Source organism: Oncorhynchus kisutch, linkage group LG9, assembly GCF_002021735.2.
Source record: "Oncorhynchus kisutch isolate 150728-3 linkage group LG9, Okis_V2, whole genome shotgun sequence".
Lineage (NCBI taxonomy): Eukaryota > Metazoa > Chordata > Actinopteri > Salmoniformes > Salmonidae > Oncorhynchus > Oncorhynchus kisutch.
In genome coordinates this window covers 3,350,408-3,372,893 of record NC_034182.2, presented here as the reverse complement: position 1 = coordinate 3,372,893, position 22,486 = coordinate 3,350,408, and the positions used below count along the sequence as shown (strand labels likewise).

At 42.1% G+C, this 22,486-nt stretch overlaps 1 protein-coding gene across 1 annotated transcript; it reads right to left on the bottom strand.

Moving 5' to 3' along the window:
• Positions 1-164: 164 nt before the first annotated feature.
• On the bottom strand, positions 165-14,235 carry LOC109896601 (transmembrane 7 superfamily member 3-like). The gene is made up of 12 exons (XM_020490880.2): positions 13,928-14,235; positions 11,980-12,134; positions 10,725-10,875; positions 10,107-10,227; positions 8,558-8,729; positions 8,247-8,424; positions 7,621-7,707; positions 7,101-7,181; positions 5,571-5,723; positions 5,329-5,426; positions 3,342-3,504; positions 165-3,228 (listed from the first exon to the last, which is right to left on the bottom strand). Exons 1-12 carry the CDS (start codon positions 14,094-14,096, stop codon positions 2,975-2,977), a joined length of 1,782 nt encoding a protein of 593 aa, XP_020346469.2. The 5' UTR covers positions 14,097-14,235; the 3' UTR covers positions 165-2,974.
• Between the last annotated feature and the right edge of the window lie 8,251 nt (positions 14,236-22,486).

Here is a 22,486-nt window from a genome sequence, read left to right as displayed (position 1 = left end):
GCTGAAACCCAGTGGTGGAAAAACCGTATGTGTGAACAGGACTATTTGGAATGCATATCTTACTGTACGTAGACTGTAAACTGGACCTAATGGTTGCACCATGATACATCACAACTTCACTGATGACAAACGTTTGGGACAAGAGGAGCAGAGAAACGAACAAGTCATTTTTAGGAAAAACAATTTATCAAATTTCTCACACAAAACAAACACTGTAGACAAACAACCCATTTTAAAACAAGACATGGCACATGAAAAGGTAAGTACCTAAGAGCTGTAGTGAAAAATACTGAAAGGTAACCTTGACCTTTAAGAAAGCTTCATCAGTAATCTTAGTGCATAGAAGCATTACCTAGTGAGGAATTTCAACAGTATGGCTATAATTTTACAATGTCGGCGTCCTCACACCCCTGTGTGTTTTGGTTTGCAAACTGAGAAAAGTAGAAATGGCCATTTCTGCCTGCATTTGTCTTTCCCATCCTTGACATTGTAATCTGAATCCTGTCAGGTGATTCTGCTAATCATAAAATATCAATAAATTCCCTATCAAATTTTAATTCAACATCCTGTCGTGTGCAAATGGCGAGTATTCTCAAAATCACTGGTTGGATATTACACTGCATCTGAGGATACCTTGTTGTTCTGCACAAGAGGGAAAATAATCTCTTAAATTATCTACTTAAATTTCAATATTACTGAACATTTGGAGGAAAAACTGACATCGGTCATGGAATGCATTAATAAACCATGTCATGTGACTGCAGGCAAACTCCTGTACACATCATTAATGCCTCAATAAGCCAGCTTTTCATACCAAAGCACATACTGGGTGGGTAATGAGAGAGAAATAACCTAAAGAAAAAGTCCCACAAAACAAATATTGGACTACCTTAAAATTTGTGTTTCCCCTAGGTTCAATAAATTGCAGAGATGCGCTTTTAAAGGGATAGTCGTTTGGTCAATGATTGCAGGTCTATGGGAACAGCTGGCAGGACATAGTGCTTACAATACTAGCAATGCACCCACCCACCTACCCTTGCACCACTGCTAAAGAAAAAGTCATAGGGGAAACACTGAAAATGCCTTACCAAACGAAAGCTGGCAATAGAGAACATAAACAGCAGGCCACCTGACAGAGCAATAGAGGCACTTGTTGTTTGCTCTCCCTGCTACTGCTCAACACTTCAGGAAACTCCCCTTGGGTTGTGCCGTGGCGGAGATCTTTGTGGGCTATACTCGGCCTTGTCTCAGGATGGTAAGTTGGTGGTTGAAGATATCCCTTTAGTGGTGTGGGGGCTGTGCTTTGGCAAAGTGGGTGGGGTTATATCCTTCCTGTTTGGCCCTGTCCAGGGGTATCATCGGATGGGGCCACAGTGTCTCCTGGCCCCTCCCGTCTCAGCCTCCAGTATTTATGCTGCAGTAGTTTGTGTCGGGGGGCTAGGGTCAGTTTGTTATATCTGGAGTACTTCTCCTGTCTTATCCGGTGTCCTGTGTGAATTTAAGTATGCTCTCTCTAATTCTCTCTTTCTCTCGGAGGACCTGAGCCCTAGGACCATGCCTCAGGACTACCTGGCATGATGACTCCTTGCTGTCCCCAGTCCACCTGGCGGTGCTGCTGCTCCAGTTTCAACTGTTCTGCCTGCAGCTATGGTATCCTGACCTGTTCACCGGACATGCTACCTGTCCCAGACCTATTTGACCATGCTGGTCATTTATGAACATTTGAACATCTTGACCATGTTCTGTTATAATCTCCACCCAGGACAGCCAGAAGAGGAAGAGGACTGGCCACCCCTCATAGCCTGGTTCCTCTAGGTTTCTTCCTAGGTTTTGGCCTTTCTAGGGAGTTTTTCCTAGCCAACGTGCTTCAACACCTGCATTGCTTGCTGTTTGGGGTTTTAGGCTGGGTTTCTGTACAGCACTTTGAGATATCAGCTGATGTACGAAGGGCTATATAAATACATTTGATTTGATTTTGGCTATATCACCATTTCCTATAAACGTCAGTGCTCAGGATCCACCTACACCTGCCACTTGTGGTTTATGATTTTAGAGTGCTATCAAACATGTCCATGAAATCAAGAGAGGATACATTTTATGCTGCAAGTTCCCACCCATACCACTAATTGTTCGATTCAACAACTTTCGCAAAAAGGGTCCCCAAAACATATTTCAATATAAACATCGCTCATATTTCTTAAATGTAATTGTTCATATTTGTAAATAGAAAAAAAATAGTGGCCTCAGTTTTACAGAACATGGTGTAAAAGTGACAGTTTGCATACAAAAATGTTGACAAAACATTAAAAACAATTTGGAGCCAAAATGGGCATACCCAGAACAGTGGTGTCATACCCATTAAAACTGGCAGGACATATGCCCTCCAATTTCATTGAGTGGTATTAAGATAAACAAAGTATACTTACTTTTACACTAAAATGAATACCTACCTACCAAATGTTGCTGTCAAAGCCACCTCAAAATGACTGGCTGCATGATGTGTCTGCATCTTACTGTTCCAAATGTTTTCTTGTGCTATTCAGTGGTACTAAAACACATATGTTGCCCATACTGGTATGCTGTAACCCTAGTTGTTTAAAGGCACTGTGATGTACTAGGGGAGATAGTGGCCAACTATTTTGGCACAATATTAAGTGGCCGCGGTAACAACTTCCTCAGTACCCTCTAAGAACATGCAGCCAAATACCACAAGACTGAGGAAGTGAATCAAATCATGCTTGAAAATAATCTTTTGAAAATTCTCTGTGTGCACTTTGTGACAAAGTTCCTCCCCAGGCATATAAACACTACCTTAATGGACTGTTACCATCATCAAAGGCATGAAAACATATATAATCTGGAATAGAAAGACTCCAAACGCAATGGTGCTTTCCCTGTAGATAGAGAGCCCATGCCCCATAGCACCCTCCTAGTGGGGTGAATCTGTCTACCTGGCTGGGTAAAATGGGATGGTTTAAAGGAGGAGGGGTGTGCACTCGCCAGCGGACTCTCTCCTGCCAGTCAGCTGTCGGGCACGGGCGAGGAGACGGGAAGGGAGTGAGGACGTGTGGTGGCTTGGGTCCAGAACGTTGGTCTTGCGGCGCTCCCGCTCTTGCAGCCACATGAGGTAAGGGCTGGGGGGGAAGAAGGGCCGTGTGCGTTCCCGGTAGAACTGTAGCACGATACCAGACACACCTAGAACCACCCACACTGTGATCATGATGAAATCTGGAAGACCAAGAGGACAAAAATATGTTAGGTTGAAAGGTCAAAATCAGGTGCACAACATATGGCCTGCCTGCAGGTTAAATAAAAGAAAACTCTGAAGTGATTTTACTCACCAATGTCCTGGAAAGGCACATCAGTAAAGGCCTTGCTGAAGTTGTCGTTGAGGAAGCGTTTGAGGATGTTAAGGGTGATGTAGGAGAGGCTGGTATATATGTAAGCATTCACAGCCAGCACCACAGCATAGGCTCCAGCTACACCACACGTAGTGATGTTACCCTGCAGACAGACAACACCCACAAAGCAATTTTACCCAGAGGCTCCATTTCCATATTTGTCCTCCCAACCCACCCAGCCGACATGAGTAAAACATTTAAACGTGTCAACCCTCGCAAGGCTGCAGGCCCAGACGGCATCCCCAGCCGCGCCCTCAGAGCATGCGCAGACCAGCTGGCTGGTGTGTTTACGGACATATTCAATCAATCCCTATCCCAGTCTGTTGTTCCCACATGCTTCAAGAGGGCCACCATTGTTCCTGTTACCAAGAAAGCTAAGGTAACTGAGCTAAACGACTACCGCCCCGTAGCACTCACTTCCGTCATCATGAAGTACTTTGAGAGACTAGTCAAGGACCATATCACCTCCACCCTACCTGACACCCTAGACCCACTCCAATTTGCTTACCGCCCAAATAGGTCCACAGACAATGCAATCTCAACCACACTGCACACTGCCCTAACCCATCTGGACAAGAGGAATACCTATGTGAGAATGCTGTTCATCGACTACAGCTCGGCATTTAACACCATAGTGCCCTCCAAGCTCGTCATCAAGCTCGAGACCCTGGGTCTCGACCCCGCCCTGTGCAACTGGGTACTGGATTTCCTGACGGGCCGCACCCAGGTGGTGAGGGTAGGCAACAACATCTCCACCCCGCTGATCCTCAACACTGGGGCCCCACAAGGGTGCGTTCTGAGCCCTCTCCTGTACTCCCTGTTCACCCACGACTGCGTGGCCACGCATGCCTCCAACTCAATCATCAAGTTTGCAGGCGACACAACAGTGGTAGGCTTGATTACCAACAACGACGAGACGGCCTACAGGGAGGAGGTGAGGGCCCTCGGAGTGTAGTGTCAGGAAAATAACCTCACACTCAACGTCAACAAAACTAAGGAGATGATTGTGGACTTCAGGAAACAGCAGAGGGAACACCCCCCTATCCACATCGATGGAACAGTAGTGGAGAGGGTAGTAAGTTTTAAGTTCCTCGGCGTACACATCACAGACAAACTGAATTGGTCCACCCTCACAGACAGCATCGTGAAGAAGGCGCAGCAGCGCCTCTTCAACCTCAGGAGGGTGAAGAAATTTGGCTTATCACCAAAAGCACTCACAAACTTCTACAGATGCACAATCGAGAGCATCCTGTCGGGCTGTATCACCGCCTGGTACGGCAACTGCTCCGCCCACAACCGTAAGGCTCTCCAGAGGGTAGTGAGGTCTGCACAACGCATCACCGGGGGCAAACTACCTGCCCTCCAGGACACCTACATCACCCGATGTCACAGGAAGGCCATAAAGATATTCAAGGACAACAACCACCCAAGCCACTGCCTGTTCACCCCGCTATCATCCAGAAGGCGAGGTCAGTACAGGTGCATCAAAGCTGGGACCGAGAGACTGAAAAACAGCTTCTATCTCAAGGCCATCAGACTGTTAAACAGCCACCACTAACATTGAGTTACTGTACTCAATACCATCTACTGTATCTTGCCTATGCCGCTCTGTACCATCACTCATTCATATATCTTTATGTACATATTCTTTATCCCCTTACACTTGTGTCTATAAGGTAGTAGTTTTGGAATTGTTAGCTAGATTACATGTTGGTTATTACTGCATTGTCGGAACTAGAAGAACAAGCATTTCGCTACACTCGCATTAACATCTGCTAACCATGTGTATGTGACAAATACAATTTGATTTGATTTGAAATCTTTGAAAGTTCTAAGCCCTTCTTGAGTTTAAAGTGGGAGGGGACTATGGCGTTGAATTGGACAGCCACTGTAAAGAAAGTGCAGAGGGGTAGGGACCCGGGCCTACCTCTCTTGGCCAGCGGACAAAGAAGAGCGGTACCCCCACCACGATGCAGCTGAACGTCACCCAGAACACCACATTCGAACGGAACACCTGTATGTCACCTGAGGAAGTGATGAGATTTTTTTTACAACTTTGTTACAATACTTTCTGTGTCATACAACATTAAGCTGATTGAGCATTATCCTGCTTGAACTAGTCAATCAAATAAATAATAATCTGACATAGGTGTTTTTTGGTTCTTTTACCGACAGGCGTGAAGAAGACAATGGAGGAGATGAGGAACCCCAACATGAGACCGACGGCGACGACACAGGACATAACTGAGCCGAAGCGCCACCAGCTCATCACCAGGATAACTCCCCCCACTACGCCAATCACTGCTGTCAGGGTCAGGCGGACTGCAGGGAGGAAACACAGACACTTCTGTCAGGGTCAGACGGAGAGGGAGTTGGACAAATATCTTTATTTTTTATAGAAGAATGAGAACCTGAGCTTCTGGCAGGAGGTCCAACTCAGACTGATCCCAAATAAATGAAAGCAAGCCCAGGAATTTCTCCATCAATTTTAAACTCAACTTCTCTACAGATAGATTAACATTCTTTAATTATCTTTATACTAAACCATGTGTTCTTCAGCATGTTGGAACCCGTGCGCCAACTTAATTACTGGAATGGGCTTTTACAGTGAGATGTTTGTTCTATGCAGAAATGTGTTGTTTCACACTGAACTGTGTGTTGTGCACTGGGGAAGTTTCCCATTGCGTCCTGGATGAGTTCTGCCACCCATCCATCAGCTCCACCACTGACCAAATCACATTAGGGTTTCGAGTGTGTAATTCTGAATTCATACGCTCACCGCCATCCTCTATGACTAACACATACAAGCCAACACTGACATCACCTTGCATATGGGGAGCACGAACACCAATGCAAGCCAACACTGACATCACCTTGCATATGGGGAGCACGAACACCAATGCAAGCCATTCTAGGTTTCTCCAAATCAACATACACAAACTGTAAAATAAGCATAAGATGCATACGTGACATGTTTTGCTCTGCCTTTTAGATGGCATGTGAGGCGGCAGGTATCCTAGTGGTTAGAGTGTTGGGCCAGTAACCGAAACGTTGCTCGATCGAATCCCCGAGCTGACAAGGTATAAATCTGTTGTTCTGCCCATGAACAAGGCAGTTAACCCACTGTTCCTAGGCTGTCATTGTAAATAAGAATTTGTTCTTAACTTATTTGCCTAGTTAAACAAAGGTTAAATTAATTTAAAAAAATTAAATATCACTTATCTTCATACTGTAACAACTGTACTGACTTACTGGCGAATCTGATTGCATTTCCCAGTTAATGAAACCAACAGGAGTTTCTTTCAACTGAGCTGACCTGATTGAATCACAGAAAAACTCTATGCTTTCAGGGGGCACCGACTGGAGCTTCCAAATTAAAATAGGATAATTTTTTGGGGAAAATCATATTGACATGGCATGACTATCTAATTCGCATTTATGAAAGACCTGTGACGATTAATGCAATTTGTCTGGCCGCAAAGCCAGTTTGTATGGCTAATTTCATTCCAAAATACTGTATGCTTTGGAGACGCATTAAAAACTACAGAGGGAGTACAGAGATAACTGAACAAGCATATGACCAAATAAACTGAAGACCAATATTTACTATAGAAAAAACACACAACATAATTAATGTCCTTATCAACCTGGCTGACAAGGTCTACAATCTTATGTTCATTTGAAATCACTTGAACTTACTGTCATAGTCCAGTTTTGTAGTTCTTGTGATCAGGACAAAAAAAAGAAATGCTGCAAAGCCAAAGCCCATACAGAATAGCTCTAAGAGAGAGGAAGATGGAGAAGGGAACAAGGGAGGAAAGTTTAATATGGGAGAGCAACACAGGAAACACACATTTTCTAGCATGACATCTACGACTGGTTTCATAGACCCAGATTAAGCCTGCTACTCAACTAAAAACATGACCAGTGAATAGTCTATTTATTATTTTTCTTTCACATTATTTTTGCCCATTATGTGGGAGCAACAGTTTACAAAAAGACCTTTAACCTCCAGGCCATATTTTCATTAGTTGGCTGGCATGAACTTTAAATGAGACTTGGACTTTCACAAACCATCAATTACTGGGATACAGCTAGTTGGGAGCGGCTATTTATTACTGGTGTTCTATAGGGAGGAAAAGCCCTCGACTTCCCAGACTTATCTCCCAGTGATGTAGTGGAAAACTTGGTAAGTCAACACTTGTTTCCACCTACTCACCACATTTGAAGAAGCGGTGCCCAAAGAAGCACACGAAGAGGCCAGCTAAACCAGCGATGGTGAAGAAGATCCTTGTGGATATCTTCCCTAGAAGAAAAGAAAGTACATCAACCTTTAGTCATTCTGTCTTTCCCCATAGTTGGTCTAACTTGTTGTTGGTCATACAAGAGACACTGTGTCGATTGTTTCTCTTTTATCTCCTGCTCTGAAATTGCTTATTGCTCCATTACAGTGTGTTACTGTTGACAAGAGTTGACATATGGGTTCATAAGTCAGTTGCTAATCAAGATAGAGGCTGAAATCAGCTGTCAACATATTCCCAGGGGACTGGTGTTGATCTTCCCTGGTCTTAAATGCATGCTCTCCTTCAAGGTGCATTCTATAAGATTTCCACAGAAATAGCCCTCAAGGTCTCAGCCAGAACGATTGCAGTACAGTAAACGTCTTCTGTGTAGAATGACATGATGCTCTTCTTCCACTCAACAACAAATCTCATTGAATAAGGCCCCGGGAATTCAGACAGGAATACTCAGATATCTTTAGAAATGTCTCTATTATAGAAATATATTGACTGACGTTTCCCTGCAAAAAGACCCTTTTGACCCAGTGCTGGTTGTCCCACTTACCCAGAGTGTCGCAGCCATCTAGGGTGGAGGAGAAGCTGCAGGCGTAGGTGTGGACAGGGATATACGAGGAAGAGGTGTTAAGCACTGGGTCTCTGACTATGACAGAGTAGATGACACCCTGGCCTGGGATGGAGCTAAACACTACCTCTGTCTTATCATTGGATGATAGTGTCATGACCTACAGGGAGAAAAAAAAATAGAAAAGCTCACCATACCATTACACCACAACCAGCAAGTTTACAGTCTACAATCCCAATCTGTATTTTTATACATGTCCATTTTGCACTACATTCACACTATTATCAACTCACCCTTGTCCCATGCTCTCTCATGGTCTGCACATTGGCCACACTCTGGATGCTGGTGATGAGGCTCTGCTCTGATAGGTCGCTCTCAGGCAGGAAGTACTGGTAGATGTCATACCTCAGGCGCCATCGAGTGTTTTCACCTACTTCAGTGTCACAGGCGGGCGGATTGGAGCCCCTGAGGAGGTTAAAACAGAGGTCAGTTCACAATGGATTCTGAAAGTTTGCTTTAAAGTACGAATGCGCATTTGGGGGAAACAGCACCACTGTTCGTCCCCCAGTGCCTTTGTTATTGTTTTGTTGATGAAAACAGAGCAGAGAAGAGTCCGGCTGCGGGGGGAAAAAAAGTGCACTGCATATTTGGCTGTTCTATCGTGTGTACAGTGATGTCAGAGGAGAAAAACAGTGGTTGTTTACAGTAACTTCTTGGTTGTTGTAATATCCTAAATGGACATTCACCTATTAAGGATTCTAGCTTTAAAACAGAAATGTTGTAGATTTTTTTTTTTTTTTTAATTCAACATTTTTCACAATGAAATAAGATGGCTCAGAAGGGCCATCACAAATAATAATAACACAACAATATGAAACTGCAACGGAAAGGGCCGGAGTGTCTTTCTTTTTTGAAATACAATTCAGAGACTACGCAAAATAAGTGTCCCCATCACTTTTGTCTCATTCAAAATCTTTGAGACTCTTTTTTTGTTTCGCCACAGACCTCCCAGACCTCTTTGGTCTTTTGCTTTTTGAATCACAGCTTTTCAAAAGCTATTTATTTTTGTACCAGGTAAATTTAGGTGTAGGTGTAGGTGTGTGTGTGTGTGTGTGTGTGTGTGTGTGGTGTGGTGTGGTGTGGTGTGGTGTGGTGTGGTGTGTGGTGTGTGGTGTGTGTGTGTGTGTGTGTGTGTGTGTGTGTGTGTGTGTGTGTGTGTGTGTGTGTGTGTGTGTGTGTGTGTTTTCCACTCTGCAGTCTGCTTGGCCCTGACAGAATTTTGTGTGTGTTTCCACTCTGCGGTCCGTGTAATGCGAGTGAGTAGGTACTGTATGTGGAAATACTAAAAGCCAGCACTTCCCATATCCTGGTCACCAGATCTGTTTGGGCTGTCTTGCCAACTCCTATGATCATTATCACACCATAGCCTGATTAATAGCAACAAAGTATTTTCTTTATTTACATAAGAAAATATCAATGATTTCCCTCTCCCAAAATGCTGAAGAGGTTGGGTTCCAATCACTGTACCTCGCCACTTGTGGGTAAATCTATTTTCTCTACTAAAGCACATTCCTAGCCAGAGCCCTGGCACTAAAACATTTCTTACTCTGCTTCCACCACAACGAAAGCCACACAAATGTAGGACAACACAAAATGCACTCATAAGAATGCATTTTCTTTCAGTCACAGGACAATTTCTTTGGCTAATTGTTGACTTTTCACTAGGGTTAACTTTAAAACGAAAACATATGCAGAGTGTGCCCTGCCTCACATCGGTTTGCAGTGAGACAGAAGTGATTAAATCAAAGATGCTCATTCATAAACCCTCTAGTGTGTTGTTACCTTGAATATCCAATATTTGCAGGTGCAAAGTGGATAGTAGTCTCAAAAATGTTGTAGTGGAGATAGATATTTGGGTCAATGTCCAGGCCAAACTCCAGATTACAAGCTCCAGGGACTGGGTCTGCAGAGAGAGAGAAAACACGTTATTAAAACCAGCCAATCAAGTTACTGTTTTTTCTTGAAGTCCATTGACAGTACAGTAGTAGCAGACTGTTGAGAGTTTGTACCATTGGTCTATGCAGATGGCCTACTGGTGACTGTGGAGAAGTTGTAGAGTGCAGATTACTCTACACAGATACAATCAGTTTGGTGGAAGACAAAACAGCTTTGAAATTTTGTTCTCAGTTGACTATTTGTTTTGTTCAATAATCCACCTGACATACTTTGTTTTGGGGTTTGTTTGAAACAGGCTCCACATCTACAAGATACTCTTGCTATTGTTTTGACATGGTATATGGAGTGGTTAAAACAATGGTGGATTGAGGGTGAGTAGTGAGAGGTAAAATATCCTGGAACACTAAAAGTGATGTAAGGCATTGACAGATAGTGGGAGGCCACCTAAAACTTAGAGGAATTGGTGGATTATTTTGGGAAGCGGAGATGGAAGGGCATACATACCTGAGCTGGTGTAGGGGAGGATGACCCCAGTGCCGGCCACAGAGTCCCCATCAGGGGCCAGCAGGAACCATGAGAGCTTGGTCTGACCGGGGATCAGGGGTGAGAGAAGGCCTGAGTCCACCGCTGTTAGAGAGAGGCCAAGCTCTGGCATCTGCCCAAAGTAGTCAACCAGACAACCAGAAAATCACTCAAATAGTCAGTCAACAACACAGCCCTATTTCCATCCAACTCTGTCGCCAAACCAAAGCCTGAAATCCCATGAAGACCCGTGTTCTAAAGCTCTAAGTCCGTATTTAGTTGATTTCAAAATCACTGATTTGCCTGAAAGTTTCAGTTGCTCTCAATTTTCTATGTATCCTGGCAAATAATGTCTCCATTGTGAGTACCTCTAATGTAGTAGTTACCATACTACCACCATGTTATTACTGCTTTACTCAGTGCTGTAATGTAAAGTACTACTGAAATGTGCACAGACGCCTGGCTGACCACCTCTTCACACCTAGCTGTAGGCTATACCTGCCAGATGGTTTTGACAAACAGTGGAGAAAGAACGACTTGTAGTGATATTCACTTCCAGACGACACTCATTAACTGTCTACGCTGTGTTTGGTACATTTTCCCCTTAATAGTTGGGGACAGTTTTCATTGTTGACATCACTACAGTCAGAGCATGTTTACTGCTTTAGCCTATTCCCACCATGAGTTACAACTACATTGAGTTACGACTATTCTGAGTTACGACTACTTTGAGTTACTTGTGTTACGGCTACTTTGAGTTAGTTCAAAGCGTTTTCAGTAGAAAGAGGGAAAGGCGTTCAAAGGTTTCCGTCAGCACCAAAGAGCTTGTGACCAGCCTAACACATGACCACAGCTCTACTCAGAGTGTCTGCAAATCTCACAAGACTGCCGTAAGTGGGTCACTAGAAACGGTGTGTGTGATAGGGTGATTGGCGATTGTTTCGTCACCCAACCCTTTGGATCTCTGGGACCAAGGCTAGGATTGGTCAATCCATCTTACCCTTGCCTCATGCCCTGTCTTCCTCCCATGATGAGCAAGCAGTCTGGTTCCATATCATCTGACTTCCCTCCACAAGTCAGTGGACCAATCAGTGCCGATCGTGTGTGTGAGTTTGTTTGTACGTGTTTGATAGGGCAATAGGTCATTTTGAATGAATGAACATTGACCTGAATTAGACTATTAGATAAATCTATTTTACTGTGAGCGTGTGTGTTTGTGCGTGAGTCAGTGTCTTACCCTGGTGTAGGACAGCGTAGCATTGCTGTGCTGTGTGTGGAACTGGAGGGTGATAAAGGCCACGTCAAGGGGGATTCTGGAGACCACAGCCTGCACGGTCTCGTTCTCATTCACATTCACGTTCTGAAAGGTGTTGAACAGGAAAAGCACCCGATCTGAGAGAGGAAATACATATTACAGCATTATCCTCCCAGGCTATCCACAACCTGTTACTGGGTTTATTTATATACAGTGGTTCCTAAATTATTGACACCGTTAAAGAGCCAAAATGACTGTATAACATAAATTCAAATACTGAGCTACAGTATATTCTATGCTCAACAAATTTGGAAATGATATTGTTTTAAACTAATACAATTGCTCAGAGAAAGAGATTCTGTTTAACTAGTAATACTTTTTCTCAAAAAGGTAGTGGTAAAAAGTATTGACACCGCTGTTTTCAATACCACTCAATACCTCACCTTGCAAGGATAACAGCACTGAGCCTTTTTCTAAAATGTTTTATGAGTTGGCCACCCGTAAGTGTGAATGTCTTTCCAGTTCTGCTGTTCTGATTTCCATTGACGGCCCACTGATAAATCTCGCACAGGGTGCTGTGACTATATGGTTACCCCTGTGGTTGTGACAACATCATCCAGGATGTGAGCCTATCGTAAGTACATCTGAGAAGGACACCTTTAATCCACAATATACCAAAATATACATAAATATATTAAATATACATATACCAAAAACAAGGCAGGCCAGATCCTCATACAAACACAACTATTGTATTGTAACTACTGCGACACCAAATAGACTGCTGGTTGTTCTCACTGATTGTGTATTGCACATGCTTTTTCACTTTCTACTCTCCCCATCCTTTGTACAGCCTTGTATCTACTTTTCTGGTCTCTGTCTGTCCATACCTCCTGAATTGTCACCTGTCTTTCTCACCGGTCTCTTTTCTCTCCCTCTCTCTCTCTCTGTTGAATTTTCCAACACGTGATGGTTTGTTACAAGAGTAATAGACAAAAAGAAGCATTACTGCCATGATGGGTTCTTTTCCATTCGTTTAACAAAAAAACATAAGCAGCCAATTCCTAATGCCTGCTGCTTTCTCAAGCATTGAATATGTCAATGGCATCCAACCTGTCCACTAGGGCCAATCCAAAGATGCCTCACTAGCGGCCATTTCACTTGCAGTGTAATTAGCCCTACATTACAATTATATGTAGTATTAAAGGAATTAGATTCCATGAGAGAAATATCTATTTTTTAATGTTGTGCATACTGGCATGGCAAGAGTGGGTGTATACAATCAGCATTTTATCCTATGTTTAGTGTAGCATTTACATAGCCTATACAACCTGGGTATGAAATTGAGTGAAATAAACTTTTTTTATATACCATGAGCAATAATAGCCTTTTTTGAAATACCAGACTAATTCCACATAACTATGTTACTGTTGAAGACATATTGAATAGTGTTATGCTTCCACTTTTCCAGCAACTAGTACAACTGTCTTCACCTCATCATAACCCAAACAATAAGGTTGTTTAATTCCATTGTTTGTTTTTGTTGATATTTGAGACTTTGTAAACAAACAATGCCATTTCAAAATACAACTAGTTAACGTTAGTCCATGTCATGGACTATCAGCCCGTGCATCCACAGTTCCATCTATGAATTTGAGAGTGGTTCATATTTCTCCAGCCTCAATGTGAAGACTAACTACAACAATAGGTAACATCTCCAAACATAGGAATGGTTAACAATTCGCTGAGTTAGTGGAGTTGATATCTCTGATTCAAAGAAGGCGTATATATCTTCTTCATATAAAACAATAAGACGCTAACGTTAGCTAGAGTATGATTGGCTTTCAACCAGCAACCTTGATGTAATCTGAAAATTATACAAATTAATCTCTTGTCAATTTTATTTTAAAATATTAAAAGCACGACTTACTTTCCACTTGTGCTACAACTCCATCACAGACCAAAACATGTAAAAATATGTACATTAGCCAGGAGGACGGCATTTTCTTCAGGCCCACGTTCCTACTTCCTAGTCTGCTACATTCACTTGCAACACAGTTGCTGAGATATTCAATAAAGGCTACAGGCCAGTGCAACATAGTGTGGCTACAAATTCGTTTTCATTGCTGCTGTTGCTTCCGCGGAACAACTCCAACCACGTCCGGTCGCTCAAACGTACTACGAATGTTAACTGCTGCAAGCCACTTCCTTTCTCCAGGAGACGTCAAAACAAACTGGGCAGGTCCCAGTCCCTAGTCCTAGCGGCGTTCCAGAGCACAGAGATTGTAACCTCGTGCTGGGTTTACATTTGCCCAATCACTGAACAAAACAGCAACTGGGTGATTATCATGAAACCAGTTTTAAACATATCTGTAGCAAATTGATTTACAAAACCTTGATGCATCTGCAAAAATGTATAAGATGTATAATTTATGGCAAAGTGTATATTTTAAATCGGTTTTTAACGTTCTACAGAATTTTGTAAATTTTCATACCAAATTCTCATTACCGAAATGCATCCAGACTAAATTCTCGGGTCCAGATTGTATACAATTTTACTTTAGAAAACCAAATTTATTTGAATAAAACACAAAATATGTTGCTGTAGTTTGTCCATAAAGCATCAAATGTAACACACGTTGACATTTACATTAAACTATCATATTTTGTTTTATTTACCTATGATGCATCATCTAGAGTTGTAGAGGTTAAGTTAATTGATTTCATTTCAATGCCTTCAGAATGAAGTTCTTATTCTCAATCACCCACTTTATGCAATTGACTTTTTCCTTACAAAAACGGTTAAAACACTCAAATTGGAAAAAAGTCTGATATAATTGTATAGCTTTTTTATAATATAATTTATTTTCAGTGTTATGTTTAACTCAGGCTTTTTTATTTGGCGAGAAATGTGAACAAAATATTAGAATGGTATTGGTTTATTACTTTTTGGACGATTACGGTAATGAGAATTTTGTGGAAATTTCAGTAAAATGCACAATATCTGATTTTTTAAAAACATAATAATAATTATGAAACCGATACATTGCCCTCAGAAAGTATTCACACACCTTGACTTTTTCCACATTTGGTTGTATTGCAGCCTGAATTTTAAATGTATTAAATTGCATTTTTGTTGTTGTGTCTGGCCTACACACAATACCCCATCTTTTCAAAGTGGAATGATATATATATACATACACTACCGTTCAAAAGTTTGGGGTCACTTAGAAATGCCCTTGTTTTCCATGAAAACATACATGCAATTAGTTGCAAAATGAACAGGAAATAGTCAAGACGCTGACAAGGTTATAAATAATGATTTTTAATTGAAATAATAATTGTTTCCTTCAAACTTGGCTTTCGTCAAAGAATCCTCCATTTGCAGCAATTACAGCCTTGCAGACATTTGCTATTCTTGTTGTCAATTTGTTGAGGTAATCTGAAGAGATTTCACCCGATGCTTCCTGAAGAACCTCCCACAAGTTGGATTGGCTTGATGGGCACTTCTTACATGCCATACGGTCAAACTGCTCCCACAACAGCTCAATAGGGTTGAGATCCGGTGACTGTGCTGGCCACTCCATTATAGACAGAATACCAGCTGACTGCTTCTTCCCTAAATAGTTCTTGCATAGTTTGGAGCTGTGCTTTGGGTCATTGTCCTGTTGCAGAAGGAAATTGGCTCCAATCAAGCGCCGTCCACAGGGTATGGCATGGCGTTGCAAAATGGAGTGATAACCTTCCTTCTTCAAGATCCCTTTTACCCTGTACAAATCTCCCACTTTGCCACCACCAAAGCACCCCCAGACCATCACATTGCCTCCACCATGCTTGACAGATGGCATTAAGCACTCCTCCAGCATCTTTTAATTTTTTCTGCATCTCAAGAATGTTCTTCTTTGTGATCCGTACACCTCAAACTTAGATTCATCTGTCCATAACATTTTGTTCCAATCTTCATCTCTCCAGTGTCTGTGTTATTTTGCTCAGCTTTTCTTTTTTTTGGCCAGTCTGAGATAGGTATTTTTCTTTGCCACTCTGCCTAGAAGGCCAGCGTCCCAGAGTCGCCTCTTCACTGTTGACATTGAGACTGGTGTTTTGCGGGTACTATTTAATGAAGCTGCCAGTTGAGGTCTTGTGAGGCGTTTGTTTCTCAAACTAGACACTCTAATGTACTTGTCCTCTTGCTCAGTTGTGCACCGGGGCCTCCCACTCCTCTTTATATTCTGGTAAGAGCCAGTTTGAGCTGTTCTGTGATGGGAGTAGTACACAGCATTGTACGAGATCTTCAGTTTCTTGACAATTTCTCGCATGGAATAGCCTTCATTTCTCAGAACAAGAATAGACTGATGAGTTTCAGAAGAAAGTTCTTTGTTTCTGGACATTTTGAGCCGGTAATCAAACCCACAAATGCTGATGCTCCAGATACTCAACTAGTTTAAAGAAGGCCAGTTTTATTGCTTCTTTAATCAATACAACAGTTTTCAGTTGTGCTAACATAACTGCAAAAGGGGTTTCTAATGATCAATTAGCCTTTTAAAATGATAAACTTGGATTAGCTAACACAACGTGCCATTGGAACACAGGAGTGATGGTTGCTGATAACGGGCCTCTGTACGCCCATGTAGATATTCCATAAAAAATCAGCCGTTTCCAGCTATAATAGTCATTTACAACATTAACAATGTCTACAGTTGTTGCCAAAAGTTTTGAGAATGACACAAATATTAAATTCCACAAATTTGCACAGTTTGCTGCTTCAGTGTCTTTAGATATTTTTGTCAAATGTTACTATGGTATACTGAAGTATAATTATAAGCATTTCATAAGTGTCAAAGGCTTTTATTGACAATTACATGAAGTTGATGCAAAGAGTCAATATTTTCAGTGTTGACCCTGCAATTTGCCCTGGCATGCTGTCAATTAACTTCTGGGCCACATCCTGAATGATGGCAGCCCATTCTTGCATAATCAATGCTTGGAGTTTGTCAGAATTTGTGAGTTTTTGTTTGTCCACCCGCCTCTTGAGGATTGACCACAAGTTCTCAATGGGATTAAGGTCTGGGGAGTTTCCTGGCCATGGACCCAAAATATTGATGTTTTGTTCCCCGAGCCACTTAGTTATCACTTTTGCCTTATGGCAAGGTGCTCCATCATGCTGGAAAAGGCATTGTTCGTCACCAAACTGTTCCTGGATGGTTGGGAGAAGTTGCTCTCGGAAGATGTGTTGGTACCATTCTTTATTCATGACTGTGTTCTTAGGCAAAATTGTGAGTGAGCCCACTCCCTTTGCTGAGAAGCAACCCCACACATGAATGGTCTCAGGACGCTTTACTGTTGGCATCACAGGACTGATGGTAGCCCTCACCTTGTCTTCTCCGGGCAAGCTTTTTTCCGGATGTCCCAAACAATCGGAAAGGGGATTCATCAGAAAAAATCCCTTTACCCCAATCCTCAGCAGTTCAATCCCTGTACCTTTTGCAGAATATCAGTCTGTCCCTGATGTTTTTCCTGGAGAGAAGTGGCTTCTTTGCTGCCCTTCCTGACACCAGGCCATCCTCCAAAAGTCTATGGGATCCCATAGAAAATCTATGGAGGGAGCTGAAGGTTCAAGTTGCCAAACGTAAGCCTCGAAACCTAATGACATGGAGTAGATGTGAAAAGAGGAGTGGGACTACATCCCTCCTGAGATGTGTGCAAACCTGGTGGCCAACTACAAGAAACGTCTGACCTCTGTGATTGCCAACAAGGGTTTTGCCACCAAGTACTAAGTCATGTTTTGCAGAGGGGTCAAATACTTATTTCCTTCATCAAAATGCAAATCAATTTATAACATTTTTGACATGCGTTTTTCTGGATATTTGTTATTCTGTCTCTCACTGTTCAAATAAACCTACCATTAAAATTATAGACGGATCATTTCTTTGTCAGTGGGCAAACGTACAAAATCAGCAGGGGATCAAATACTTTTTTCCCTCACTGTATGTAAATATCTAAAAAGAAAATGCTGACATTAAATATCTCTTTGAGCATGGTGAAGTTAAAAATTACACTTTGAATGGTTTATCTATAAATCCAGTCACTACAAAGATACAGGCCTTCGTAACTCAGTTGCCGGAGAGGAAGGAAACTGCTCAGGAATTTTTCCATGAGGCCAATGATGACTTTAAAACAGTTACAGTTTAATGGCTGTGATAGGAGGACTCTGAGGATGGATCAACAACATTGTAGTTGCTCCACAACACTAACCCAAATGACAGTGAAAAGAAGGAAGCCTGTACAGAATAAAAATATTCCAAAACATGTATCCTGTTTGCAACAAGGCACTAAAGTAATACTGCAAAATAACGTGGCAAAGCGATTATATTTTCTGTCCTGAAAAGAAGGTGTTATGTTTGGAGAAAATCCAATATAACACATTACTGAGTACTGCACTTCATATTGTCAAGCATAGTGGTGGCTGCATCTTGTTATGGGTAAGTTTGTAATTGTTAAGGACTGGGGAGTTTTTCAGGATAAAAAAGAAACGGAATGGCGCTAAGCACAGGCAAAATCCTAGAAGAAAACTTGGTTCAGTCTGCTTTCCATGAGACACTGGGAGATGAATTCACCTTTCAGCAGGACAATAACCTAAAACACAAGGCCAAATATAAACTGGAGTTGCTTACCCAGAAGACAGTGAATGTTCCTGAGTGGGCAAGTTACAGTTTTGACTTAAATCTACTTGAAAATCTATGGCAAGACCTGAAAATGGTTGTCTCAATATCTAGCAATGATCAACAACCAATTTGACACAGCTTGAAGAATCTTTTAAAGAATAATGGGTAAATGTTGCACAATTCAGGTGTGGAAAGCTCTAAGAGACATACCCAGAAAGACTCAGCTGTAATCGCTGCCAAAGGTGCTTCTACAAAGTATTGACTCAGGGGTGTGAATACTTGTGTAAATTAGATATTTCTGCATTTAATTTTCAATAAATGTGAAAAACATTCTGCAAACATTTTTTCAATGCAATCATTTTTAATTCAGGCTGTAAAACAATAACATGTGGAATAAGTCAAGGGGTATGAATACTTTCTGAAGGCACTGTAAGTACATATCCTAACTTCAGTGAGGAAATTTTGTGGAAAATTACCCTTGAGAATATTTGGGTCAAATGTGACCCAGCTACAGTTTATGGGGAAAATAAGTAATATTATTTGTGTAAAATAATATTTTGTGCAATATGTTTGAATTCTTGTTGTATGAAAAATATATATTTGTCTTTTACATTTTTCTGTCACAATTTTAGTCCTATTTCACCTCCAGTTCAAACCACCAGGAGGCCTGAGTGTATCGCATATAGAACCTTACAATTGTGAGTTTAAACACTTGAGTTGAGGCACAGGCATTTTGGCATTGATTGCCCTGGAAATTTGTTTCAGTTGGGTTGATTCAGACAGTCTGTTGTTTTACACTATGGAAGTTTGCAAGATTATTATATGGTTATCAGGGTCGTATTCATTAGGACATGCATACCATAACAAATGTGGATGGACTGAATCTCATCTCTTTTAAGAAATGGCACTGGGTATTACATTTACATAACATTTGATTAGTTTAGCAGACAATCTTATTTTCAATTTACAGTTAGTGCACTCATCTTAAAGGGGTAATCTTCTACATCCATAGAAAATATTTAATTGCTACATCAATATTGGGACTTTTAAATGAATGATATGTACCTATTGCTTCTTGAAGAATATAATTTATACACTGAGTGTTCAAAACATTAGGAACATCTGCTCTTTCCATGACATACAGTGCCTTCAGAAAGTGTTCATAACCCTTCACTTATTCCACGTTGTTGTGTTAAATCCTGAATTCAAACTGGAAAACATGTTTTCAGAAATTGTAGCAAATTTGTTGAAAATGAAATTCAGATAGATCTAATTTACATAAGTATTCACACCTCTAAGTCCCCCCTTGCAGAAGCATGTTTGACAGCAATTACACCTGTAAGTCTTTCTGGGTACGTCTCTTAAGAGCTTTCCACAACTGGATTGCGAAACATTTCCCCATTATTATTTTCAAAATTGTTCAAGCTCTGTCAAAATGGTTGTTGATCATTGCTAGACAAACATTTTCAGGTCAAACCATAGATTTTCAAGTAGACTTAAGTCAAAACTGTATCTCAGCCACTCAGGAACATTCACCGTCTTCTTGGAAAGCAACTCCAGTTTAGATTGGGCCTTGTGTTCTAGGTGATTGTCCTGCTGAAAGGTGCATTCATCTCCCAGTGTCTCTTGTGGAAAGCAGACTGAACCAGGATTTCCTCTAGGATTTTGCCTATGTTTAGCTCCATTAGTTTTTAATCCTGAAAAACTCCCCCATCCGTAAGGATTACAAGCGTACCCATAACGTTATGCAGCCACCACTATGCTTGAAAATATGAATGGTGGTACTCAGTAATGTGTAACACTTTGTATTCAGGACAAAAATGTAATTGCTTTGCCACATTTCTTGCAGTATTACTTTAGTGCCTTGTTGCAAAGAGGGTGCAGGTTTTGGAATATTTTTATCCTGTACAGGCTTCCTTCTTTTCACTGTAATTTAAGCTAGTATTGTGGAGTAACTACAATGTTGTTGATCCATCCTCAGAGTTCTCCTATCACAGCCATTAAACTGTACCTGTTTTAAAGTCACCATTGACCTCATGGTAAAATCCCTGAGTGGTTTCCTTCCTCTCTGACAACTGAGTAAGGAAGGCCTGTATCTTTGTAATGACTGGGTGTATTGATACACCATCCAAAGTGTAATTTATAACTTCACCATGCTCAAAGGGATACTGGATAGTTTCCTTCTTTTCACTCTGTCATTTAGTATTGGGAGGGTGCTCTAGCCAACAAACAGCAGAGACCTGAGGACACCATTCCAACCTGGAACTGAGCCAGATACAAATTAAATTAGCACTAAGGTGTGAAGTAAAAGGCCTTTGGGCCCAACAAGAGTCTTTGAAGCGTCCTCTGAAGCCCCTCTTGCTGTTCAAAGACCATTCACTGGCATTTTCTACAAGAAATCTGCCTCCAGAAACAAAAGCTTCTCCCAAGTGGGTGTGACACCTACTCCCATTGCCTGCTGCACTGCTGCTTGGATTCCACCAGGCAATCTGTTCACCGTCTGCCCTGCCTGTCTCACCATGTCTGGTACAGGTACCTCCATCACACTCACCCCTCTCTGTTCACCGTCTGCCCTGGCCTGTCTCCCCCTGTCTGGTACAGGTACCTCCATCACACTCACCCCTCTCTGTTCACCGTCTGCCCTGGCCTGTCTCCCCCTGTCTGGTACAGGTACCTCCACCACACTCACCCCTCTCTGTTCACCATCTGCCCTGGCCTGTCTCCCCCTGTCTGGTACAGGTACCTCCACCACACTCACCCCTCTCTGTTCACCGTCTGCCCTGGCCTGTCTCCCCCTGTCTGGTACAGGTACCTCCATCACACTCACCCCTCTCTGTTCACTGTCTGCCCTGGCCTGTCTCCCCTGTCTGGTACAGGTACCTCCACCACACTCACCCCTCTCTGTTCACCATCTGCCCTGGCCTGTCTCCCCTGTCTGGTACAGGTACCTCCACCACACTCACCCCTCTCTGTTCACCATCTGCCCTGGCCTGTCTCCCCCTGTCTGGTACAGGTACCTCCAGCACACAAGCACTGTTGGGGCGACTGACTTGAACTTACAATGGCCCCAAGTCGTTAAATATTAGTATTTTTTTCTTGTGCATTTTGCTATTTGCCTCATGACTCCTGCACACTTTGTTGACTACAAACTGTCTTTACCCAACCGTGGGACAGACTATGTTTGTTCCCACACTCGGGACTCTGACTCTCTACTGGTTACACAGACTTTTGGCCTCCCATCCTATTCTAACCACCTCTCGACGGCTTTGTGTTCATGTTACCTGATGAAATTGCTGTACAATATGATCTTGTTGCAATTTGATGCACATTCAGATGTCATAAACCAGCACTGCAGATATCTCCCTGTACTATGTCGTGCCTTGATTGTATTACTGTTGATGGTATCTGGAAATGTACATGTACACCCTGGCCCATCTATAGTTGCTAGCCCCAATTCTGACTTGTGCTCTGATATCTGCTTCACTGATTTCTGCTCTCGTAAAAGCCTGGGTTTTCTGCACGTTAACACTAGAAGCTTATTACCTAAAATGGATCAATTGAAAGTGTGGGTTCACAGCTCCAATCCAGATGTGTTTGTCTTTACTGAGACGTGGTTAAGGAAGAGTGTTTTGAATACTGATGTTAACGTTTCTGGTTATAACCTTTTTCTGCAAGACAGATCTTCCAAAGTTGGGGGAGTGTCGATCTTTACCAAGGATCACCTTCAGTGCTCGGTTGTCTCCATCAAGTCTGTCCCCAAACAATTTGATTTGCTGGTTTTAAGCATTAAACCTTCAAATAAACTCAGCAAAAAAAGAAATGTCCTC

What these genes read in the sequence shown, in the direction of transcription:
- LOC109896601 (XM_020490880.2), bottom strand. Translation starts at nt 14,096, where the DNA reads ATGTTGCACTGGCCTGTAGCCTTTATTGAATATCTCAGCAACTGTGTT. An exon ending in CCTCCCCTACACCAGCTCAG is followed by an intron (nt 10,228 to 10,724) that starts GTATGTATGCCC and finishes CTCTCTCTGCAG; the next exon opens with ACCCAGTCCCTGGAGCTTGT. An exon ending in TTGTCCGCTGGCCAAGAGAG is followed by an intron (nt 3,505 to 5,328) that starts GTAGGCCCGGGT and finishes GTCTGTCTGCAG; the next exon opens with GGTAACATCACTACGTGTGG.